General features: G+C 40.9%; 1 protein-coding gene across 2 annotated transcripts in view; it reads right to left on the reverse strand.

Annotated features, from left to right (window-relative positions):
• Positions 1–2,740: 2,740 nt before the first annotated feature.
• LOC147014096 (neuropilin-2-like) overlaps positions 2,741–27,907 on the reverse strand; it is a 66,379-nt gene continuing 41,212 nt past the window's right edge. The window contains exons 11-16 of one of the 2 annotated variants that reach the window (XM_085851750.1): positions 26,156–26,320; positions 20,243–20,387; positions 6,125–6,193; positions 4,953–5,000; positions 4,498–4,551; positions 2,741–4,207 (exon numbers count right to left, since the gene is read on the reverse strand). In XM_085851750.1, coding sequence (XP_085707876.1) covers positions 3,912–4,207; positions 4,498–4,551; positions 4,953–5,000; positions 6,125–6,193; positions 20,243–20,387; positions 26,156–26,320 — 777 coding nt within the window. In that variant the 3' untranslated portion in view covers positions 2,741–3,911. The remainder of the gene's footprint in view (positions 4,208–4,497; positions 4,552–4,952; positions 5,001–6,124; positions 6,194–20,242; positions 20,388–26,155; positions 26,321–27,907) is intronic. The other variant, XM_085851751.1, reaches the window with a different exon arrangement.

Raw genomic sequence — 27,907 nt, forward strand, 5'->3', positions numbered from 1 at the left:
CGGTGGGCGACGTGCCGCGATCCGAGTTACGTGGCCGTTCGCACGCCGGCGGGCGCGAATTCGCAACAATATATATATATATATATATATATATATATATATATATATATATATATGAAAAAACATACATATACATGCATACATACATATACCCTCTCTTTGGTTTGTGGCCTGTCGACATACAATCTTAACAAAATGATGGGATGCTGTACATAGCCTCCCTTGAAATGCGTGGAATGGCCTCCCTGGAAAGGTAGTGGCAGCAGAAACAGTAGATAAGTTTAAATTAGAATTAGATAGGTATCTAAAAGTTATGGAGATAGAGGGGTATAGAGATGTTAGCAGGACTTTCAGGTAGCTTGAGCATTGATGGGTGATTGTGTGCATATGTAAAGGCCCGATCACACCTTGACGTTTTAGCCAACGTATGCCAATTTTTGAATTTTTTTTCTAAAACGCTGGCACACGTTGAATACGTTATGGGTAAGTTTTGATAACATTGAGAGCACGCTGGCATACGTCGTAGTACGTTGCCATACGTCGTTGTACGTTGGCTTTAAACGTTGTACTTTTCGGTTGTCCTCAAATTTTTTCATGCTTGAAATTTCATGACGTATGCCGGCGTATGACTCACTCGTTCCGCTACGCTGGCCACAAGTTGTATGCACGGTCTGCGATCGTTGACAGACGTCAACACATGCTACTTGTAAGTTAATCATAAGTTGAGACACGCCGAGGTAGTGTTTAGAGTACCCGAAACTTATTTCCTACCTATGATTAACGTGTTGTTGGCACGTTACGCGATCGTTGCCACACGTCGACAGACGTTACTTTTAAGTTACTCATAGGCTGAAAGACGTCGGTATAATGGATCGTCCTTGTGTCAGCGTCCACGGCCACGGCCAGGACACTTATTTGCAGCATTCTTCAAACTTTTCTTTGGCATGACGAGGATGTTCACACTTCGATGTCTAGCTTGGCTATGATTCCAAATGTCCATCGGCAGCGTCTATTTAAAATAGTCGAGTTTGAGCGTTTTAACACGTTCAGAAGAAACGCTTCAAATTTCCAAACCCCAGCGTCAAAAAAAAAACAAAAAAAAAAAAACAAAGGCGAGTGACAGCAATTTAAATCGTTCATTGTAAACAATGAAACTAGCTGAGTGGTACCGTTTAAAAGTCGTTGAGTGTAAAAAAAATCCAATTGTTGAGCGCAAGCGTCTACTTTCAATAGTGGAGATGCAGCCATTTAAATCGTTGAGTGGCAGCCTATGAACCTACCCGTGGACACGCGGACGCAAGGACGATCCATCATAACCCACACCCTCCCCCTCACGCCCACCTACTACTGCCAACATGAGCAAACTACTACTAATACTAATACTGATACTAATAGTAATACTGATACTGATACTGATACTGATACTGACACTGATACTGTTACTGCTGACATGGACATCGACTCAAAAAGGACTCGAAAACACTGTTGGGTTCCCCTTTTATGAGCAGCATTTTTATATACCAATTCCCAAAACCGCTGGGAACACGTCTTTATATGGCAGTTGTAACCTAGAAACACGTTCATTTATTTTTTTTGTCGACCGGAAGACGTCATTGGAATACGTCTACATACGTCGATGTGTGTTGGGGCTACGTAAAGAATTGGTTCAAAGCACGTCAGACATAAGTTAGAAATAAGTTTCGCGTAAAAAAGACATTACCGCGACGTGTTTCGACTTGTGAGTAGCTTATAAGTAGCCTTTGTGGACGTGTGTAAGCGTCCACATATCGTGTGTAAAACTTATCCTCATCGCATGCGGAACGTGTGTCATACGCCGAGTACGTCGTAAAATTTTGAACATGTTCAAAATTTCTTGACGTACTCTACTTACTACGACTTATGATAGCGTATTTAGCGTTCTACTCGCGCATACCAAACTTACCCATACCGTATTCGACGTGCCCCAACGTTTTAGACACACTTTTTGTTACGTCGGCATACGCTGGCAAGATCGCCAAGGTGTGACCGCGATTTTGACCCTTCCATTTCTACGGCAGTTATGATTCGAATCGTTGTGCGTCAGCCTTTTAATAGGCTACGTCACGACATCGTCGGCGATGCGTGCAACGCGCTATGCCTGAGTTAGACTATCGTTGGGCATCGGTTGTGTAGGCCGACAACAGGTTCAGCATTCGTTGGTATAAGTTATCTATAACACAACGAAACGTTCTGTGTAGTTACCAATGCGTTATACATAAGACCAAGTCGCTATGAATACGTCCGAATCTTTAAAAAAAAACATCAAAAGTTCAACGTAAGCCAGCGTTTTACATAAATTTTAACACGTTGCCATCGCTGGCTAAAACGTCAAGGTGTGACCGGGCCTTAAGGAGTGCTGTTGGTGGGAGTCTCGTCAAGGGGTATTGTGTGGTTGATGTGTGTTTTTAACCAAGCCAAGCCCCCTCCCCCGAGGAGAAGAATTTTTTTTTTACAAAAACAACAAAAACTTAAAATAAATAGATTAATAAAACACAAAAACAAACAAAAAATAACAATAATATAAAAAATTGCATTTTCTTTGAATCTTGTGTTGATAAATTTGTGTGGTGTTGATATAGTGCAGGCCTGATGGGCTGAATGAGCTCTACCTGTCTGATTTCCTTGTATAGATAGTTCCGAGGATGATAATGATGATGTATAAAACAACTTGCAATGTATTTTCTTTTATGGAAATGAATAGATTTATTGCAGTTGAGATCAGGTGCTCATCGGGTGGGGGTGTGAGCTAGGGGTGGGGAGATTGTGGTGTGCAAAATAATAAGCAATGAGAAACGACCTTGATGGTGTTATTACGCAGACCTATTGAGCTGCGCTGCATCTCACAATGAACAACATTACAAAACAATGAATCAGAGAGTGTGAGGGTGGAGAGAGAGAGAGAGAGAGAGAGAGAGAGAGAGAGAGAGAGAGAGAGAGAGAGAGAGAGAGAGAGAGACAGAGAGAGAGAGAGAGAGAGAACAAAGAGAGAGAGAGAGAGAGAGAGAGAGAGAGAGAGAGAGAGAGAGAGAGAGAGAGAGAGAGAGAGAGAGAGAGAGAGAGAGAGAGAGAGAGAAAGAGAGAGAGACAGAGAGAGAGAGAGAGAGAGAGAGAGAGAGAGAGAGAGAGAGAGAGAGAGAGAGAGAGAGAGAGAGAGGAGGGAATGGGAGGGTAGGTAACTTCACGAGCCACTGACAAGTAACCAGTAATTGTCTCTACCATTTCACTGAAATGGGAGCCGTAGTGAGTGCAAAACAGATAGTGTTAGTAAGGAAATAATTCATTAAGAAAACACAGAACACAGCTTGTAGTTTCACAGTTCTCAAAAACATTTGAAGCGCCAATGGTCAACTTCCATAGTAAATCTTATCCAGTATACGATCTCGGACGGAATGTGGATTGCAGCACTTATCAGTTGACTTGATCAAGGAATAAACCCTGCTGTCATAAATCTTTATATTTTTTTTTTCATAATTCTCCTTTGCACAAAAGTTTCCCCAATCGGGCTTTGTGTCGGAATTGACCAAAGTTCCTGCGGCTCGATCAAAGAGCACATTTGAACAGTCTGGTCTTGAGAGTTGCAAAAACAAACAAACAAACAAAGATCCATCACTTCCATCACTTTCCAAGCATAGTTGATGGTACAGAGAGTCCGGTGTTTATCCTGCAGATCAACTGCAAAATATGACTTCATTACCATGGTAGCCAAGCCTTCTGGCCAGTGAAGTCAAGGTATGAAAGTACGACCGTAGCTGTTTAAAGCTTCTTTAAAGATTGCACCTGGTGCCTCAAACTGTGACCAGAGAGCAATCAGATCGCCGGACCTGCATCATAAAGCAAGTCGCCACAATTATGTCATAACAAACCTCCGTCACTCAGGCTTCAGATGAAGTGTGTTGCTGGTTCAGCTTTCCCTTGGCCTTGCCATCATAGAGTTCGAAGTTGTAACGCTCCAAGGCAGCCAAACGCTGGCTCCCAGGTTGCCGTGCATAAACACATGAGCAATAAAGAAGCAGACCGGTGCACGCAGCTCCCAGTAAGATGCCCAAGGCGCTCAGCCCAATGATTGCAATCAGGATTGGGTCCAACGAGAGCAGGCCAGAGCCTGCCGTTGGTGAAGGTGCTGCAGTAATCATAGCATAGTGTCCTCCATCGAAGCTGGGCCAAGTATCTTTAATTGGGGTCATTGGGAGACAGACGTCAGAAGCAAGATTTAGACAAGGGTTAAAGTTCAAGGCAATTTCTACTTTGCTCCAAGTAAGCTAATGGATGAATGAGTGAAGGCCAGTGTGAGGTCAATGAGCGATGAAGACAAGGGTGGAAAGTTGTGGCATACAGAGAAAAAATGAGAGACAGAGAGAGAGAGAGAGAGAGAGAGAGAGAGAGAGAGAGAGAGAGAGAGAGAGAGAGAGAGAGAGTTGTGGGGAGGAGGGGGGTGATGAACTCTTTACAGGAACTTACCACGATCAGTGGGAATTTCAGGCAACAACAATTCGTTTTCAATCGAGTTTCCCCCTGTCAATACACACACACACACACACACAATGTCCTTCACGAAACTGCACCAGATTGTCGATGCCACATTTCTTTTTGAAGTGAAGCCCAAATTGAGCGAGTGAAGCATTAAGGACCAGAAAGATGACCAAAAGTAAGCTGTTAAGAAGTTATATCGAAGGTAAAGTTAAGGTGGTGGAACAGGACAAGATTGAGCAAGACAAAGACGACGAGGCTCAGTACAGCAAATCTCGGCTGGCAGAATGCCCAGGTTATGGATATTTTTAAACTGTTGATGGATCACTGATGTTACAGGAGAGACTTGCATTACATGATGGACAAGGACATTAGGTCACATTGAACGATGCTCATGCCCGCACTGGAGACATCACTCCATGGATTATATTCTGGTGAATCCTTACCGAAGGACTGCAGTAAGGGTTCTGTCATTGTTGGTGTACGAGAAGATCCTGAAAGGTGCAAAGGGTGTTTAATGATACACTCGTGCTCTACCTCTTTAAGCAGCACAACCAAAAAAAAACACCAGTGAGGTGTGTTCTCCTTCATTGAGATGTCCCACTACCGTTAAGGTGTCGGTGACGTTCCGCTTATCATTTGGCTTGTCCTATAATACGCAAGGGAAATGGAAAGATGGATGGAAACTACTGCTACCTTACTGTAGTTTCGGTGAACATCAACAAGTCCAACATTTATCTTGAAAAGAATCGATGCCGTGAAAAAAAAGGAACAATGTTTCCCAGCATGTGGAGTCCATAATAAGCCGTAATAGCTACACTAACCGTTCGCAGATGTTTTCAAGTGGATTCAAACAAATCTGTTGAAAAGTCTTCCAAACTCTATCTGGACGAAGAAGGAGCAACATGGGCAGCAATTTGAAAGAAGAAGAAGATTCGTGAGAAAATATCTTGCCGGTATTAGTTGGTGGACCTGGAAGATCCAACTAAGAACAAATTCCAAATCCCTACCCAAGTCACCTGCATTCGAACGTCAGGACTGGCCACCCGGTTCGTGAAAGATTTCAGTCAAAACATTCCCTGACCGATCCCACGACGATGTGTGGAACAATCAGCTTGGTTAAAAGAAGAAGAGAAGGAAAAAGAGAACGAGATAAAAAGGAGAAAGAGACACAGACTGAGAGATAGGAATGTAGAGACGTGCAATGACAATTTGCGGAGTTATCCTAAGTTATGGTCAACAGCGTTTGAACAAAAATGCCATTCCAACGTTCTTTTTGAACTCCCTTTAGCAAAGTCAAATAGACAATGTCATTGCATGTTGGTATTTTGTCAAAACTGCTGAATTCCACTCAAGCTTAGTTCATACTTCCAGTTCGTTTCCCCCACCCATATCTGAAGTCCGTGGCCCAGCAAGCCAGCACACCAATTGGAACCCTTCTATGGGCCTCAGAGATTTGTGTGATGTGTGGTTTGGTTATTAACGGCAAGCTACAGAACAGAGCAGCCTGCCGGATGGTCATGAGTTCAAACGTGACCCGACCCTTTCCGCTCGGAATCGTCACAATGGAGACTAGCTTTTGGGTGACTTTGAAAGAACGGACTGGATTTCCTCATACCTGAATTGCCTGCCGTGCTGCTTTGTTCCACCACTTGCATTCCATGTGTTGGAGGCTGTGTTGTCGGCTCTGTTAAAATAAGTTGGTGGGAAAAACAGGAGGGCATTAATACAGCACAGCAAGTCATTTGAGTTCAGGCACTCAGGGGTTCGACTCGCCAGGTAGACAATGACCGGCCAAAGCTATAGATAAACACTGAAACACAAAGGAAGGTGAAGATAGAGAGGTGGAAGGAGGATAAGAGTGCTGTGTTGTGTCAGGTAGAAGCTGGACACGTGATCAACATGAAGAGGTAAGGGACACGAACCCCACTTCCAAAAGCCAACTTGCTCGAACTGCTGAATTCGTATGCAAATTATCAGGGAGGGAGAAAAGAAAAATATGGTGTTGGAATGGGAGATGAAAAAGACAGGGGGAATGCTGCAGAGGACAAAAGGAATATGTAAGAGTGGCTAGGTCTGGGGGAGGGATTTAGCAGTGGGGGATGGAGATAAGGTGGAGCATGGGGGGAGCACGATGGTGGAGATACAAGAAGAAATACATATATATATATATATATATATATATATATATATATATATATATATATATATATATAATATTATATTATACTGTTTCTGATCTCAAATTAATGTCTCTGGAGAAGAGCTGCTGCCTCACACTGATGAGGGCCAACAAGCCCGAAACACGTGTCCGTGAATGTTCCCTCTCCAGGGTGGACTGGTTGATAAAATTGAGAATTTAATTATTTGCCTGGTATTGGCTGCAGTACAATCCGACAGAGATGTAGGGGTATTTAGCCCTGCTTAGCTCATGCCTAATAAGCAGAGACGATGCAACTGTTTAGCCAGAAGAGCCTTTTTTAAAATTTAAATTTCTTCGCTGTTCCCAGAACTGTTTTGTGCACCACAGACAGGTTAATGTGTGGGAGACATTTCCTGTTTGTCAGGATTCATGCAGCAATAGCTCATGTGGAACTTGCTTCCTGGTACCCACTTCCAGTATGAGCTTGAGATATATATATATATATATATATATATATATATATATATATATATATACACATATATACATATATACACATATATACATATATACACATATATATATATATATATATATATATATATATATACACATATACATATATATATATATATATATATATATATATATATATGTGTATATATATATATATATATGTATATATATATATGCCTGGTGTTGGCTTAATGGTTAGGGTGGTGGGCTTAGGAACCGAGTATCCTGAGTTCAAATCCCACTCGGCTGTTGAATTAATACCAGGTGGGGTTGACTCTGCCTGTCATCCTTCCGAGGTCGGCAAAATGAGTGCCAGCATGCTGGTATCCTGTGTCGGAGTGGCGACCCGTCCAGGATTGTGCCCAATAGCCAAGGAGACTGCTTCGGCAGCACCAACGCTCTGCACAGAGTATGGTCCCAGTGGATGGATGGATATATATGCATGTGTGTATGTATGTGTGTATATATATATATATATATATATATATATATATATATATATATATATATATATATATATATATATATATATATATATATATATATATATATATATATATATATATATATATATATATATATATATATATATATATATATATATATATATGTATATATATATATATATATATATATATATATATATATATATATATATATATATATATATATATATATATATATATATATATATATGCGTGTGTGTATGTATGTGTATATGTATACATGTATATATATATATATATATATATATATATATATATATATATATATATATATATATATACATATACACATACATACACACATGCATATATATATATACACTTGCTCTATGGTGCGAGACTTGGACTCTGACCAAAGATCTGAGACGGAGACTTAATTCCTTTGGTACCAGGTCTCAGGTACCAGGTGTTCAAAAAGTATCCAACCTTAATTTTTCGTGCGTAAACAAATGAAGCTGGGGAGGCGTGGTTTGGTGCACGTATGTAGGCGATCTTAATCCGTATGCGTGAATATTTTCCCGCCTGCAGAAGCTGTCAGTCGCCAACAGACCACCGATGAGTGAGGAAGTGTAAGTGAGCGCCGTCGGATTTTCGTTTTTGACAAAATGACGGATCACTGTGGTCTCATCGCCAGTGATCACTGTGTTGAAGAAGTTGGGATCACTGTTCACAGTCTCCAGCATGTCCTGTGCGATCTCCAAATGGAGTTGCTTCTGCTCGATCGTTAGCAGCTTTGGCACGAACTTCGCTGAGATTCTCCTTCAGCCCAAATCCTCAGTCACAATGGAATGAACGGATCCAATGCTGACGCCCGCCTCGTCTGCAAGTTCTCTGATCGTGATTCGACGATCATGCATCAGCAGGGTCCTCACTTGGTCAATGACGATCTCATTTCGAGATGCTAAGGGCCTACCAGAACGTGCTTCACTTTCCACTGATGTGCGATCATCTTTGAAGCGGTTGTACCACTTTTCTATCTGTGTGGTGCCCATTGCTTCGTTCCCGAAGGCCTGTTGAATATTGCGGATCGTTTCCACTTGGGAATCGCCAAGCTTTACACAAAATTTGATGCAGTAGCGTTGTTCAAGTATTTCCATCATTTTGTCAAAAACGAAAATCCGACGGTGCTCACTTACACTTCCTCACTCATTGGCGGTCTGTCGGCGACCGACAGCTTCTGCAGGCGGGAAAATATTCACGCATACGGATTAGGATCGCCTACATACGTGCACCAAACCACGCCTCCCCAGCTTCATTTGTTTACGCACGAAAAATTAAGGTTGGATACTTTTTGAACACACCTCGTATGTATATATATATATATATATATATATATATATATATATATATATATATATATATATATATATATATATATATATATATATATATATATATATATATATATTTACATCGATATTTAAATATACATATATTCACTCATGGTACAAAACATTAGCAACACCTTCGTAATATTGAGTTGCACCCCCTTTTGCCCTCAGAACAGCCTAAATTTGTCAGGGCATGGACTCAAAGGGGGGACCAACTCTATATGAATGCCCATAATTTTGGAATGAGATGTTGGACGAGCAGGTGTCCCCGTGTTTTTGGCCTTGTCGTATATCTCCATACGAATAAAAGGCAATGTGTGTGTGTGTGTGTGTGTGTGTGTGTGTGTGTGTGTGTGTGTGTGTGTGTGTGTGTGTGTGTGTGTGTGTGTGTGTGTGTGTGTGTGTGTGTGTGTGTGTGTGTGTGTGTGTGTGTGTCTCCTCCATAACTCCAAAACCTTGTAACCTGAAACTTTACTTGCATACTAAGAAAACTGCAAGGAAGTGGAAGAGTGAAAATTGGGTGTTTGGGTTAATTAAAACACCCCTCTTGAAGATAATTAACGGCCTTATTTAATTATATTCTTCATGATCCTTGGCCACCTCACTGTCTGGGGTCTGGGGTCTTAAGGCGTTTCCTGGGTAACCTCGCTGGGGTCTGAAGCAGCCATGTTTTTTAGCCTGCTCAACCATGCTTTGACTTAGAACAGGCCGCAACGATTTCTTAACGACAAAGTTTTTTTTTCACTTTCCTCACTCATATTATCAAATGGCTGTTCATCAGAGCTACGAATCACTGGGTATATTGCAATGCTTATAAACGCCTGGTGACACCAGCATTTGTGGCTTTATTTCATTTGCGCATATGAATAACTGAGAGAATCTCTTAAACTAAGCATTATTACAAAATGTAAGCTCCAGACTTGAAAATATCAGCAGTTCTGACTCCTCAAAAAAGGTGTTGATTTGTCCCATTTGGACATTCCATGGGTGTTTCCGGGTGCATAGTTGTATCGATGGCAATTGGTAATCGCTTGTCAAGCCAGGCGTCTCGTTGGAGTGCTTCCTTGAGTGCTTAAGCCACTGACCGAGCTGTACAGTACAGTTTGTGTCCCAATCGGGATGTACAGTCAACAGTTACTGCAAGGTAGAGGTACGTATACAGCACACACAGACATGGTACATATGGGTAGATTTGGATCTGCACGGACTCTCCGCGGGTGTGTTGGCATGCCATGCCTGTTACTGGTGCCGTCGTGGCAGTTTCATTCCGTATCTTATGGAGGTTTTATCAGGTTTTCCTTTGTCCTCGCGCCTGTTTCTAAAGCATTTGGTCGTCTGATTTGCTTTACAAAGATTATATGCTTTCTCTTTGTGAGATTCAAAGCAAAATATGTTCATGTGCCGATTTCTGAGCCGTTTGCCATATTGACGCATTTTCTAAATTCCCGAGCCAAAATTTTTCCACCCATCACACACAGCTGTTTATAAAGATTGATGTTTGTGAACATCTCCCTGAAACCCATCAAATACCACCCATCTCTCCCTCCCCTCTCTTTTTCCCCCCATCTCAGTGTTCCTGTCAGCAAAACGATGGATGGTATTTGGTAGTATATAATTGTTCTAAAGGCCCGGTCACACCTTGACGTTTTAGCCAGCGATGGCAACGTATTAAAATGTATCTAAAACGCTGGCTTACGTTGAACTTTTGATGTTTTTTTTTAAAGATTCGGACGTATTCATAGCGACTTGGTCTTATGTATAACGCATTGGTAACGGACACAGAACGTTTCGTTGTGTTATAGATAACTTATACCAACGAATGCTGAACCTGTTGTCGGCCTACACAACCTATGCCCAACGATAGTCTAACTTAGGCATAGCGCGTTGCACGCATCGCCGACGATGTCGTGACGTAGCCTATTAAAAGGCTGACGCACAACGATTCGAATCATAACTGCCGTAGAAATGGAAGTGTCAACATCGCGGTCACACCTTGGCGATCTTGCCAGCGTATGCCGACCAAAGAAAAATGTGTCTAAAACGTTGGGGCACGTCAAATACGGTATGAGTAAGTTTGGTATACGTGAGTACAACGCTAAAGTACGCTACCATACGTCGTAGTAAGTAGAGTACGTCAAGAAATTTTAAACATGTTCAAAATTTTTCGACGTACTCGGCGCATGACACACGTTCCGCATGCGATGGGGATAAGTTTTACACACGATATGTGGACGCTTACACACGTCCACAAACGCTACTTATAAGCTACTCATAAGTCGAAACGTCGCGGTAATGTCTTTTTTACGCGAAACTTATTTCTAACTTGTGTTTGACGTGCTTTGAACCAATTCTTTACGTAGTCCCAACACACATCGACGTATGTAGACGTATTCCAATGACGTCTTCCGGTCGACAAAAAAAAATAAATGAACGTGTTTCTAGCTTACAACTGCCATATAAAGACGTGTTCCCAGTGGTTTTGGGAATTGGTATATAAAAATGCTGCTCATAAAAGGGGAACCCAACAGTGTTTTCGAGTCCTTTTTGAGTCGATGTCCATGTCAGCAGTAACAGTATCAGTATCAGTGTCAGTGTTAGTATTAGTATTAGTAGTAGTTTGTTCATGTTGGCAGTAGTAGGTGAGTGTGAGGGGGAGGGTGTGGGTTATGATGGATCGTCCTTGCGTCCGCGTGTCCAAGGGTAGGAGACATCTTTTCACCATTGTTCGAAGTTCTTCGCGGCTAATTTTTTATGGGGCTTTTTCAACAATGAGCTATAGCTTGTTTTTACGATTTAGGTCTATTCATAACGGGTTGGACAAATGCACAATGAACTAATAATGTGCATAGAGCGCTTTGATTACTTATAGATACGATATACCAACGAATAATTATTGTGAAGCCGGCGTTCACAAACTATGCCCAACGATAGCCTAACTTATCCATATCGTGCGGCAGTTTATCTTTGCCGGTAACGTGGGGTTTGCTATTCATAGGCTGCCACTCAACGATTTAAATGGCTGCATCTACACTATTGAAAGTAGACGCTTGCGCTCAACAATTGGATTTTTTTTACACTCAACGACTTTTAAACGGTACCACTCAGCTATTTTCATTGTTTACAATGAACGATTTAAATTGCTGTCATTTGCCTTTGTTTTTTGACGCTGGCGCTCGGAAATTTTAATCGTTTCTATTGAACGTGCTAAATCGCTCAAACCCCACTATTGAAAGTAGACGCTTGCGCTCAACAATTGGATTTTTTTTACACTCAATGACTTTTAATCGGTACCACTCAGCTATTTTCATTGTTTACAATGAACGATTTAAATTGCTGTCACTCGCCTTTGTTTTTTGACGCTGGGGTTTGGAAATTTGAAGCGTTTCTTCTGAACGTGTTAAAACGCTCAAACTCGACTATTTTAAATAGACGCTGCCGATGGACAATTGGAATCATAGCCAAGCTAGACATCGAAGTGTGAACATCCTCGTCATGCCGAAGAAAAGTTTGAAGAATGCTGCAAATAAGTGTCCTGGCCGTGGCCGTGGACGCTGACGCAAGGACGATCCATTATACCGACGTCTTTCAGCCTATGAGTAACTTAAAAGTAACGTCTGTCGACGTGTGGCAACGATCGCGTAACGTGCCAACAACACGTTAATCATAGGTTAGAAATAAGTTTAGGGTACGCTAAACATTACCTCGGCGTGTCTCAACTTATGATTAATTTACAAGTAGCATGTGTTGACGTCTGTCAACGATCGCAGACCGTGCATACAACTTGTGGCCAGCATAGCGGAACGTGTGAGTCATACGCCGGCATACGTCGTGAAATTTCAAGCATGGAAAAATTTGAGGACAACCAAAAAGTACAACGTTTAAAGCCAGCGTACAACGACGTATGGCAGTGTTTTTCAGCGTGCTCTCAATGTTATCAAAACTTACCCATAACGTATTCAACGTGTGCCAGCGTTTTAGAAAAAAAATTCAAAAATCGGCATACGTTGGACGTTGGCTAAAACGTCAAGGTGTGACCGGGCCTTAAGATATAACACTTATTCTAACCACTGACTGCCTCACTGACTGATTGATATTACAGTTCGGTACCTTCCCGGTGACGGAGAAAGCTGAAATTTTGCGTGCCAATGGACATCAAAACCGATACACCAGGAAAAATCACAGAACCGGCGGAAATCATCCATAAATGAAAATATTAATAATGAAAAAAATCGAATGCAGTTTAGCGACCCGAGACAATGTGGAAGGATGGTTCCTTATTGCTTACAATGTGTAAGCATACTCTAATATATGAAGCTCTTTCTAACCACTGACTCATTGACTGACTGACTGATATTAAAGATCGGTTCCTTCCCGGTGACGTAGAAAACTGAAATTTTGTGTGCCAATGGCCATTGAAACCAGTACACTGGAAAAAAAGAAACCACAGAATCATCAGACAACATCCCAAAATGAAAATATAAATGAATGAAAAAAATGCAGGAGAGTGACCCAAGACATTGGGTCAGGTCAGGTCAGGTATGGGAGCATGCGCCAGAACAACACGTCACTGTGTTCACTTTCTACTGGTACGCCAGGGGCTTCCATCTGGCCATCACCCAGGCAGATGCCTGGCCCATCCCCATCTCCTTGAGATGCTGATCAACCTGCTGCAACCACGAGGAACGTGGTCGGCCCATTGGCCTCCTCCACTCACGAGACTCCCTCTCTGAGAGAATCAGGTGAGCAGGATCGGCATCAGGAAAACGAGCGACATGTCCATACAGCCGCAGCTGATGCTCACTGATGATGCAGGTAACAAATCTCATTTGAGTCTCTCTCAGCAACAGCTCTTTGGACACAAACTCTGACCAGCGATAGCCAAGGATTCTCCGAAGAGACCAAAGGAATTAAGTCTCCATCTCAGATCCTTGGTCAGAGTCCAAGTCTCACATCCATAGAGCAAGACTGGAAGCACCAAGGACCTGAAGACTCGGACTTTCGTCCTCCCGCACAGGTACCGACAGCACCACACCCCATGATCCAGTGAATCCATGACTCCCCAAGCCCGACCCAGAGTTCTGTTGACCTCTGGCTCACAGCCAGCAGAGACATGAATATCACTGCCAAGGGAAGTGAATCTCTCCGTGACATCAACATCCTCACCACAAACAGGTACAGACAGGATAACAGCATCCAAGATGTCATTGAATATCTGGATCTTAGTTTTGACCCAGGAAACCCATAATCACAGTGGCTCCGACTTCTCATTCAGCCTATCAAGGGCCCCCAAAAGGATATCTCGAGTCTCTGCAAAGATGACTGCATCCTCTGTGAAATCAAGGTCAGAGATCGTGACATTCCCAAACAATGCACCACAGCTTGATCTCTCCGACATCCTCCAAAGAATCCAGTCCATACAAGTGCTGAAAAGTGTGGGGGTCAGTATACACCCCTGACAAACTCCAGTAACAACTGGAAATAAGTCAGAGGTGGTGCCACCACATCTCACAGCACTCTCAGTACCAGAGTTTAGTTCAGACATCAGATCAATCAGTTTTGGTGGCACCCCATGAGGACCAAGAATCCTCCAGAGGGCATCCCGATTCACTGAATTGAACGCTTTAAATAGATCAACGTAGGCTGCAAGCAGCCCCTGACGAAACTCTCATCAGCGTTCGGTGAGTACCCAAAGGGCAAAGATCCGGTCAATCGTTTACCTCTTTGGTGTAAAGCCTGACTGCTCTGGGTGCTGATGCTCAAGCAGATGGTGGTGAACCCTATCAAGAATTATCCGAGCAAAGACCTTGCCCGGCACTGAGAGCAGCGTCATCCTTCAGTAGTTGTTGCAGTTCTGGCGATCACCCTTCCCTTTCCAGAGAAGGACAACAAAGCCCCTCTTCCAGTCAGTTGGGATGATGCATGTGTTCCAGGCAGAGCACAAAACTGCATGCAACGACACGAGTGCAGCATTTCCACCAGCCTTGAGAAGTTCAGCATGGATGCCACAGATCCCAGAAGCTTTACCCCATTTCAACCGCTTCACCGCAGCCTGTGTTTCCACAAATTAAAGGTGGATCACAGTTCATTGGAGGGTCAGTGATAGGGATAGTAACACCCCTGACATCCATCTCGACATCTGGTGGATCAGCCTGGTACATCCGCTCATAGTAACCGGCCTTGCGGCCCTTCACTTCAGACTCCTCTGTCAAGAGCCCCTCACCCTCTGCTCTAACTGCAGTCCACCGAGGAATGGGCTTGGAGGAAAGCAATACGCAAATTCCCCTGTAAGTAGGACGAGAATCACTTGACCGCAAGTTATGCTCTTCACCCTCACAGATTCCTCGCATATACGCCTCCTTGTCCACCCTCAGCGCACGCACAGTTTTATGCCTCAACTCCCTGAACAGCTCAGCTCTGCCATTTAGCCTGGCCCTCCGACTCTGGTCAATGGTATCTAGTGTCCCTTGAGAGACAAAATTATTCTTTACCCTATGGTGAGTACCAAGACATCCACTGACAACATCAAGGACGGTGGTCTTGAAGGCACTCCACAACTCTTCAGGATTCCCCAAAGCACCCAGACCCCCCAAATCCCCACTCAACTTGTTCGCAAACTCCTCAGCTACCTTCTCATCCTCGAGCTTGCAAACATCCAGACAAGGTTGGGATGGTACCATTCTCCTGGATTTAAGTTGCAACTTAAGAGTTTTTACCACAATCCTGTGGTCGGTATTAAGGAACTGAGCACTCCGGTAGACCCTGCAGTTCTGGATTATCCTCCAGTGACCATCAATGAGGACATGGTCAATCTCCTTTGCCACACCACCAGCGTTGGAATATCAAGTCCAGTGATGAGCCTGTGGGCACCAAAACCATATACCAGCCACCCTATGTCCATCACTTCTTGCAAAGTCAAGGATCTTAGTGCTATTCTGGTTCACAGTTCCAGACCACTGGGGACCAACACATGTCTCATAATGACCCCTAACAGTTCCAGTCGATGCATTGAAATCCCTCAAGACTACAAGAGTATCTCGTCTGGGGCACTGATCAACCACAGACTTGAGCGCGGCATACAATGCATCCTTCACCGTGAGATCACTTGCCTCGGTCAAAGCATATCCAGAGACCAGGGAAACGACACCCAAGCAGTGACGAATCCTTAGTCTCATAATACACTCGTTGACCAGTGTTGCCTCAATTATCATTGGAGTCAGCTTATTAGACACAGCTACAGCAACTCCTTGGGCATGGTAACCATTAGAGTGGCCAGACCAATTGGTATAACCACCCGCCATGATCTCGCCGCTATCCGGTCTCCGAACCTCAGAGAGTGCTGCAATACCGATGTCCAAACGCTTGAGCTCAGATGATAACAGAGACAGGTGATCATCTTCTCTTCGGGACAGGACATTCCAGGCACCCACCCGAAGGGACTGCCTCAGGTTAACCCAAGGAGACCGCCGTCTGGTGTACGACTCAATCCCAGCCAGGGGAAGGAATATACATAATAGACAAGCTCCCACCCTTCACAGCACCATATATAAAATGTTACTTTTATATTTTAACTATTACAATATCAATCGAGTACAGCATGTACAAAACACCGACAGATCACACAAACCAGTCCTGAGCTACCTAACTCTTTAACCGGTTCCTATATTCTGCCACCCCCTTTTGATTCTTGGTGTTTATCAAGTGGGTGCTATTTTAAACATATGGACTGTCCTTGCTGCTGACAGCTTCCCAGGAAGGTTATGAAAGACAACATGAATTCTCTGTGTGAAATACCCCTACCTTGCTTCCATCCAAGCTCATCTCAACCTATATACGTGTATTCTCTCAACCTGTATACCCTATGGTGCTGTCTCTGGTTAGTTATCCTGGTTAAATAAAAAAAAAACACTCCTGCATCCATTTTAGCATATATATTACAAGTTGGCTTACCTGATCAAGATCAGTTATTGAGACTTTCGAAAACTATCGAGAAGATTGATGGTTAAATGGAGGCAAAAGTTAACCTGAGATTGCACCATGGCAATGATTGGTCAAATGGCCTAATTTCATTGTTTGAGGTCAGCTTCTCCTCAGTCTCATGTCGTTTTTTTGTGTGATTTTCAGAGGTACACACACATACATACAGAGAATTGCCTTGTTGGGGAATGGCGGGGGGAGGAGGGTCACCTGACCCTGGATACCCCCAGCACATATGCCAAATTTGAAGGAGATTGGCCCAGCCATACAGGCAAAAATCGTGTGTGCCCATGACATGACCCTGGGCACCTCCAGCACATATGCAGAGTTTGGTGAAGATTAGCCCAACCGGTTTTTCTCTATTATTTTCAACTACATACATACATACATACATACGTACGTACGTACATACATACATACCAAGAATTGCTTTCCGGGGTGGGGGGGTGCGGGGGGGTGCGCATGACCTAACCCTGGGTACCCTAAACACGACGTATGCAAAATTGTATAGAAATGAAAGGGGTATGGAATAGTATAGAAATCAAATAAATGGCTATGCACACACATACACACATGTATATGTTGATCTATATATATATATATATATATATATATATATATATATATATATATATATATATATATATATATATATATATATATATATATATATGTATATATAGATATATATATATATATATATATATATATATATATATATATATATATATATATATATATATATATATATATATATATACATACATATATATATATATATATATATATATATATATATATATATATATGAGGCCCCATGAGGAGTGATGTAAGCGACATTTTTTAATGATATGATGATGATAGGCTCGGATGATAGGGGAAGGGTTAAAATAGTGCTATATGGCATTAACTCCAAAATGGCCGGTGTCCCTTACATCACTCCTCCTCGCGGCGCCTCATATGTATGATGAGATGAGATGTATGTGTGTAATATATATATAAAGTACTTTCTGGTGGGATAGAAAGCTGAAATTTTGCAGACTGATGTCACTCGACGCTAATATTCTCGGGGGAAAATAATTACAAAATGGTACATAATGACGGTAAACAAACGTCGGTCTGTGGAGTTTCGCACCCACTTACTGGCGAAGACAATAGCACGAAGGTTACGTGACCCAAGACAATGGCACATCAACTGATCTTGCACGGGTGTGGTCGCTCATTGGTGTTTTAGATTTTATGGCAGGATGATTCTCGAATTATCTGTGGGTTTTTTTGGCATTAATAGACGATGTACAGTGGTCGGAGGTGGGAAACAGTTATCGTTTACAGATAGTCTACCGTGGCAAATGTTACAGTGCATAGTTTAAAATATTGCATGTTTACATATGCAGTCAAACCCCTGTATCAGACACCCTGGTTATAACAAACATTCAGAACATGTTTCCGTCAATGCATATTTTCTTTGAATTCACATTCCACTTTGCTGGAAAACCCAGATAGAAACAAAGATTGCTTTGTCTTGGCAAGTAGTTGAATGCAGACACATGGTCCTATGTTCGATAATCGTCAAAATACACATGAGATTGCCAAAATTAATTATCCAAAACATCAAAACAATCAATCATTTTATAATTCTCTGTGTTTTTGTGTTGCACTGGTGGTGCCAAGGAACCTTGCCGAGGAGAAGGGATATAGACACTCAGCAGGGTGAGGATCCACCCCCTGAGACCAGTCAGGTTTCAAAAGGTGGGGGAGGGTTAATCCAAGGAATGTATCGTTGGGTGAGGAATTGAAACCAGATAAGAGATTAGAAAGAGAATCGCTATCTCTCGATCAGCCCATTACACAATCGTTATTATCCTAAATTCAATCAACGTCTCAAAAAGGAAAGATGATGATAACTCAAATTGGCTCTGTGTCGTTAACGATGTGCAACGTGGGAACAGCTAAAACGATATATGACAATCATTGTTTGTTTTGACTTCAGTTTATGTTCCAGTTCCACCCCTTAACGTTTGTCATCGACTTGGAATCATAAACTTTGTCTCTTAACATTGTCAAGCAACCCATTAGACTGTAAGCAATCGTTTTATGCAGAAAACATTTGACATATTTACATTTAAAATTACTATGGTTGTAAACATTTAAATAAATATCTCATTCTTGATTTACTAGATTTATTTAGGTGCTTGCAGAATACAAGCATAATTCAATTCAACAAAGAAAAAAAGCTCTTCCACAATCCACTTAATCAAACATATAAAGGTCATATTTATTATGTCTGTACATAGGATGCATCCCAGCATCTGTTTGCAGTCTGCACGCATGCCCTGGATATGTATGTATATATATATATATATATATATATATATATATATATATATATATATATATATATATATATATATATATATATATATATATATATATATATTCTGAACCATCTCTTTCGAAACCCCCTCGTAGTTGCCTCCTTTCTAATGTACAGAATCCAGTCTGCTTTATCCGCCTCTCGTGGGTTGCTCTGGCTAGCCCTGGAATGTACATCCCGACTTGAGCTCCTGCTTTCTGGTTGTTTGTTAAAACAACCACTGTTGGGGAAATTGATGAATTGTTTGAAAGCTGCACTGTTATTTCTCCACTAGTTACAATAACACATGCCTTGCCTGAAAACAAGAGCCAACAATGGAGACCATTTTCGGAAGAGACTTTAGGGTATGTTCTTGAAAGAATCTAACCTCAAAGTGTCAGCTCCTTCATTCGAGCGTGAAATAAAAAGACCACTTTGGCCTTGTTGTTTCGGTAATATGAATTTATGGAACTAAATGCTGAACAGAAACTGAAAAGGAGTTCTACAAAATAATTGGTGGTCCATATCAATTTTGATCTTTCCTTAAATTGCTAAATACAACAACCGCAAGGGTAAGTTTGCATTTTAAACTTCATTCTAACACATGTGTTTCTGCCTGAAGGCTTCATTTTAGGAAGGGGTTGGTTAAAATTTCAGGGCCTGCCATCAGGTAGTTGGTCCACTACATAACATGAATGGGTCGTAGATCAAAATTAACAGAGAGCAAAGTGAAAAAGAATGCTCCAACAGCACAATGACGCACATTATCGCAGACAATTGATTGAATTGACCAATCGATGGAAAGATGCTGCAAATTGAGAAGAAGTTCACAACCATTCGCTTTATGAAATATTATCATGTTCAGGGATGGATACACAGGAAACAGTATGGTTTGCGAATGGGTCCAGGTTACCTGCAATAGAGCAGCCCAGCATCTCAAGGCGCAAAGCGATGCCGCTTGCAGACCATTTCTCAGGAAGGAGCCGCACGTAACGAGCTCGTACAACCTCAAACCTTCTTAGCTCCAGCTTGTCTGGGTGAAAGTTTCCAATGAAGGACTGCAGAATAAAATTTAAAATAGAACACTAAATATAACTTATTGGAAGCTCAAATGGTCCTTTTTGTTATTCGACATTGACCTTCGTTGATGTAAGTACTTTACATAGATGTTGTATTACAATGTATTGGTTTTGAAGCTTTGCAATAGATGTATGTATATTTGAATGTAAATATATATATATATATATATATATATATATATATATATATATATATATATATATATATATATATATATATATATATATATATATATATATATATATATATATATATATATATATATATATACATATATATATATATATATACATATACTATATATACATATATATATATATATATATACATATACATATACATATATATATATATATACATATACATATACTATATATATATATATATATATAAATATATATATATATACATATACATATACTATATATATATATATATATATATATATATATATATATATATATATATATATATATATATATATATATATATATATATATATATATATATATATATATATATATATATATATATATATATATATATATATATATATATATATATATATATATATATATATATATATATATATATATATATATATATATATATATATATATATATATATATATATATATATATATATATATACATACACTATATATATATATATATATATATATATATATATATATATATATATATATATATATATACTATATATATATATATATATATATATATATATATATATATATATATATATATATATATATATATATATATATATATATATATATATATATATATATATATATATATATATATACATATACTATATATATACATATACTATATATATATATATATATATATACATATATATATATATATATATATATATATATATATATATATATATATATATGTACATATACTGTATATATATGCAATTATCAATAAACAGGAAGAAAACATAAATATATGTGGAAAAATTATAAACTCAGGTCCTCTGGAATACCACACCAGTGGTGTGTTTGTGTGTGTGTGTGTGTGTGTGTGTGTGTGTGTGTGTGTGTGTGTGTGTGTGTGTGTGTGTGTGTGTGTGTGTGTGTGTGTGTGTGTGTGTGTGTGTGTGTGTGTGTGTGTGTGTGTTTGTGTGTGTGTGTGTGTGTGTGTGTGTGTGTGTGTGTTCAACTCCCTCCAACATTTTCACATTTTGATGCCATCTGAGCTTGTTTCATGATGCTTTCAAATCAAACTTAATATATCGTCTTCACAAACTACTCAAAAGTGATAAAGCTCAACAATTCAGATAAAATGTAAATAAGTTTTATCAAGAGTAAATCAGATGATTCTCAGTTGCATAAGTATTCAAACCCTTTGCCTAATTAACCGTAAATCACTTCAGGAGCAAATTATTTGTTTGACAGGTTACAAAATAAGTGAAATAGGTTTCACCTGGTTGGAATCAGTGGTTAAACTTAAAAATTAAGCTTCCCCTCTTATCTCAGGAGTTTTAAGGTGCAACTCACTTGTGAACCAACAAGGCAAACATGAAGACCAAGGAGCTTTCCAAAGAAGTCAGACATAAAGTGGTGGAGAAGCACTATTCAGGAGAGGATTATAAGAAGATGTCAAAGTCACTTATTATCCCTTTGAGTATGGTGAAATCCAGCATTAAGAAGTGGAAGACATATCATACCACCTAGACTCTACTCAGATCAGGTCACCCATCCAAACTTAGCAGTCAGGTAAGCAGGAAACTGGTTCGGGATGTCACTGTAAATCCAACAACGACTTTGAAAGATCTGCATGGCTCTAGATCTGGGATGGGGGTCAGTTTTCATCAATCAACAATATCCTGTTCCCTTCACAAAGCTGGCTTCTATGGACAGGTGACAAGAAAGAAGCCATTACTGAAAAAGACTAATCTAAAAGCTCGTATGGAGTTTGCAAAAAAGCATCTTAATGACACTGTCAGCATGTGAAGAAACGTTTTGTGGTTAGACGAGAAAAAAATTGAACTTTTTGGTCTAAATTCAAAGCGTTACATTTTGCGCAAGCCTAACACTTTACATAACCCTGTTAATACCATCTTTACTGTCAAGTAGGTAATGGGTGGCAGCATAATGTTATGGGGCTGCTTTTTATCAGGATAGAAGAAGACAATGGATAGTGCAAAGTACAGGAGAATCTTTGATGAAAACCTGCTTGAGTCAGCCATGAATCTTAATCTGGGTAGGAGATTCACATTTCAGCAGGACAATGATCCGAAACACAAAGCTAAAAGCCACATTGGAGTGGCTGAATAAGTATAAAATAAATGTTATTGAGTGGCCCCATCAAAGTGCTGACTTGAACCCAATTGTACATTTACGAAGAAACTTGAAGATTGCGGTCCATCGACAATCCCCATCAAACTTAGCAGAACTAGGGCAATTTGCACGTGAAGAATGGGCAAATATTTCACCATCTCTCACTGTGCAAAGCTACACACACACACACACACACACACACACACACACACACACACACACACACACACGCGCACACGCACAAACACACACGCACACCTGGTCTGTGTTTGATTCCAGAGGTAGTAGGATCCCATTGTTATGAATTGACACCCTGATACCTCGCATGAAGGATGACGCATCTGTCCACATAACTCAGATATTTATCAGAGAGTTTGTTCTTACAAAATGGCTCAGATTTTCACAAACATCACGCATTTAAGGCTTTTCCTGTTGAGCAGAAACCTCGTGATGGAAATAAAACAATTGACGCAAGCCGCCGCTCTTGGTGATACTTTTGAAACCGAGTTTGGTTGTTAATGTGAAACCCCGATGAAGAGAAACAAAACAAGTAAATAATAATCAGGGCAGTCTCCTAGAAAATGTTTTATGGCGAATTATTATTGTTAATTTTACATGCACACACACGTCACTCCATTTTAACGAAACGACATAACTGATTATAAGTACTCCATTCTTCCCTCACCATCTTCCAATTCCACTCTCATGATTAATGTAGATTATGGATCAATAACAGTGATGTTTCTGAATCAATTAATAGAGATTTATTTTCTATATTGGTTACATTCCACTGTCATGTTTATTCACCACTGTAATATGGTCACGCAACCCCTAAATAGGGGGGCAAGTTTCATTGCGCTCTTTTCTCTGCTCTATGACACCTGCGTATGGTAAGGCCACCCTGGCTGCAAAGCCACTGCTTATATATCTGACAATGCACTGTAAATTTTTGTGTACTTATTGGTTTTTGTTTTAAGTCAATGCATTTATGGTGTTTCTTATCTTCTTCTATTCAACTGCATACCAGACATTCTATCTGATTCTGCCCATGGGCGTCAGTCTGTTGCTCTGCTTGGTTCATAAATTCTTCCTCCATGCTTCTCTGATAGGTAGCGTGCCAGCATGCCCTTGAAGGTGCAGTTTCTTCATACCAACTATTTTCCATAACTCGCACAGAGCTTTCAAATTCCTTCAAATCAATTCCCTCCATCTTTTTCTCGGTCCGGCAGGCACGTAAGGCTGCAAAAGCCAACCGAAGAGCATCCTTTTGGGAATGCAATGGTCCGGCCACTGTAGTCTGCATCTAGTCACCTTGTTGGATATCCTTTCTGAATCCCCACCCTGCCTCCAATAGTTCTCTCAGTGCATGTGATGTGAGGTGCAGGGTTCACTGTTAACATCTAGAGATGCCAAGGACTGTGCTGATGCCTCTATGGTGGAGAAATTTCGCTTCTTGAGATGTTTACGCAATGGTGTCCAGTACTCTGCGCCATACAACAGCACAGATAGTACACATCCTAGTAAACAAGACACCTTGTTTTGGTGGTTAGACAGCGGTCCTTCAAAACAACTCATCTCAGAGTGCCAACATCTCTGGAGGATTGGGTAATACTTCGCTAAATGTTCAGTTACTCTCCTCAATGAAGCAATCAGTGACCACAAGTAGGGGAACTCCTGTACATCCATTCCACTTGACTTAGCATGTATGAAATTGCAAAGGTGATCGAGGAACTCGCTTGTGGCATCCAGCTGTTTCTCTGTCAGGACACCTGATCTTCCACCTGCTTTTCCATTTCTGAGCTTGGTTGTCACCCAAGTATCACCAACCTCGATGGTGCTTCTTCCAGTTGTGTTCTCATATGCCTCTGTCTCACTTTGTCAACCTCAGCCATGTGAAAACAACTGAACATTCAACACTTTTTAGAAGCGTCTCCTCCATCCCTCTTGCTGAGTGTGTATAGAGGTGCAAGGGACTCCAGCTTCATCATTAATAGTTACACACCTTGTTGAAATCAGTCCCTTTCTTCCATGCTGAATGTCTCGTATACACCACCATACCTTCTTCCCACCAAAAGTCTCTTGTGCTTCCTTGGCTTTGCAACCAGGTGATATTCAACTCTTGCACTGCCTGCCGAGCCTCCCAGCCTTCGTAAACTTTCTATAATCATTTTCATGCCCTGAGGAGTGCCACTTTGAGAACCAGGTGTTAGTTTTCTTTAAAAAAAAAAAAAGTGTTCCAAGGTGCAATAACCTTCCCTGAACCAGTCAGGCTGCCTCCTTTCCTCATAACCCAAGCTGTCTGTCATCTGCAGCTTCCATCGCCGTTGACTCATAGCAGTTTATTTTCTCTGAAGTTGTTCTGGTGTCAGACAATGGCAAGTGTTTTCTCAACCTGAGACATAGTTGCTCCTGGAATCTCCACTTTTGGGGATTCTCAGTGTTGTCATCATGGTTGTCACATATCTTGTTCGCATCATATCTTCCTCCTATTCGCTGAGAGCTTGGGTGTCACTTCCATATCTTTTTTAATTCTTACTTTAATATACAGCAGTTGATGGTCTGTATGGTATTCTGAACCTCTCATCAAGGATGCATCGAGACACAGGCTACTACCTTTCTGTCGCATAATTGCAGTCGACGACGCAGTGCCATACTTTAGATCTCGGATACTGCCAGGTTTGCTTCTTAATAGCGATTTTCACAAACCAGGTGTTGCAAATGGTTGCTTCATTTCGGGAAAGGAATACCAGAAGATCTTTGCCAGCATCGTTGGAGTCACTCAAGCCGTGGGGATTTAACACACTACCAATCATCGTCTGGGAGTGATATTGACCCAATATGTGCAATGAGATCCCCTAGGAGGACATAGGATTCATTTTGTGTGATTTCATCATTTATTTTTGGTATATTTATATTAGGATAAGTTGGGGCAAGATGCTCCTGTTGGGAAAGGTGGGGTAAAAACTCTCCTTCCTCCACTCCCACCACCCCCCCCCCTCCCATGTATATACATCCTCTATGGTCCTTTTGTTCAGCATATGGGACACATAACCCATATTGTGCAGGTTAAACCACTGGGATCGAGGAGCAAGGGGGGGGGGGGGGGTTGGCATCCTCTCCCACATTTGCTGCCAATGGTATCTTGCTCCAATCTTCCTCAAACAATAATAATAACGATTTGGATTTGTTCCCAATTGCTTTTGCAAATGAAAGATCTAAATGGCTTGAAGTCCGACAATACTTACCTTTTTGTTTGGATGGACTTTAAAGATGGCCTCTTTGTTGTATAACAGCTCTTTGGTCATGGAAAAGGCATTTTCAGGTTTCAGAAACCAGAAAAAAAGATCAGGATATGGCTTTTATGTTTTAAGCAGATGCTGCAATTCCTCCACTGGGATGTACTGCATTGTGGGTTTAGTCCAACATACCTTTGGCTCATCATGACCGTGGTCTCTCACTGGGGTCCAGCCCAGACCATCCTCACTGTGCAACAAGCGGTAGCGCCGAACATACAGCTTTTGCTGGTGTCCATTACCACCCTTTGCACCCTGGGTCAGCATCCCGCTCAGTAGCCATGGAGATCCGAGGTCTACCTGCAAATAAACAGAAAAGACACCTTCTGATGCTTCAGGCAACTTAAGGTTCCCTCGAGACCAAATAGGAACCATGTTCAGATGGGTCTTATTTTCTTCATTTTGTCCACCAACATACTCCCCAAAAGAAAACAAATCCACAAGAACACACAAACACAGGTATTCATGGCATGTGCGCGTACAAATAAACTCTCTTATCATCTCCAGCTTTGGAGGGTTATCAGGTTTACAAATCACCAGACAAGCAAACTGGGCTAAGAGTTCTACAAACTAGAAAGGTTTTACAAACAAACATATGCACAGTAGTCCAAGACAAAGCAATATCTTGTACTTCATTATACAGCATATAAATATATACAAAGTAGGAAAATATGTGAAAGTATTTTTATTTAAATGTAAATCCTGTTATAAATATGTTTTGCTGTGTCTTCTGTTTGAGTGTTTCATTTATAGAACCTTTTGAAAGGTCCACATAGTTCAAAAACACACACCCCATGAACTGTACCTCACCCAGAACCTTCTGCACACCTTCCCTCTCACCCAAAACATCATCTTCGCTTTGACCTTTCCATACCCCAAACGTACACTGCTTTCCACATGTTAGAAAGCTAAGGTGCCGCAGGTTGTCCAACGTCCGAATCCCACTGTTCGGCACTCAAATCATGAAGTCAACAAAATCCATACAAAACAAAATGCAGGGAATTTTAAACTCCAACGCAATGTGTGGGCCACATTCTGGGCAAGGCCACGTTATGCCTACGGCCACACGTCACAACTGTGGTTTTAAAGCAACATCACAAGGAAACCACCAGGACAAATCTCCTGGGACCATAATCGGGCTGTTGCCTTTTTCGGTTTTCTGAGCTGCTTTCCGGAAAGTCTGTAATTGCTCAGAACCACTGCACTGCGACCGTCGGGTTTTCAGTACCAGTTCAGCACAGAACTACAATGAGCATCATCCAGCCAAACAAATACCCCACATTTGAACATAAAACATCACACGTGACAAACGCCATTGTTCTGTCGGAATTCAACCGTCTGAAACTGGCCTGAAGATCCCATGACCGGCTAATATCGCAAGACTTACTGAAGGATTTGACTCGAAGTATGTTTGCATCATCATCTACATCATTTGTTCCCAACCTATGGTTTGCGGACCACTTGTGGTCGGTGAGTAAACGGCAGGTTGTCCGTAAGGTACTTCCAACAAAGAAAAGGAAAAAAAGTACGTTTACTCAATTAATAAATTTATATCCTCAACTTCCGTCATATGCATATATATATATATATATATATATATATATATATATAATTTTTATCTTATGTATTTTAAAAAATAAAATCATGACTGGTTCGACTCAGTGAGCATTGAGCACAGTGCATTGCAGAATGGAGAGATTTCTTATACGAGCGAGTGGTAGCGGCGACCAACCTGATCCAGAATATTTAGCATTGGGATTTACATTTAGTGGATCCAAGGACGAACCAAAGGCACAGTGCATTATTTGTCAGGAGGTATTGTCAAACGAAGCGCTTAAACCTGCAAAATTACACCGCCACTTATCGACAAAGAATCCAGAATGTGAA

The sequence above is a fragment of the Eptatretus burgeri genome, chromosome 13 (assembly GCF_056783735.1).
Source record: "Eptatretus burgeri isolate ZD-2024b chromosome 13, Ebu_testis_v1, whole genome shotgun sequence".
NCBI lineage: Eukaryota > Metazoa > Chordata > Myxini > Myxiniformes > Myxinidae > Eptatretus > Eptatretus burgeri.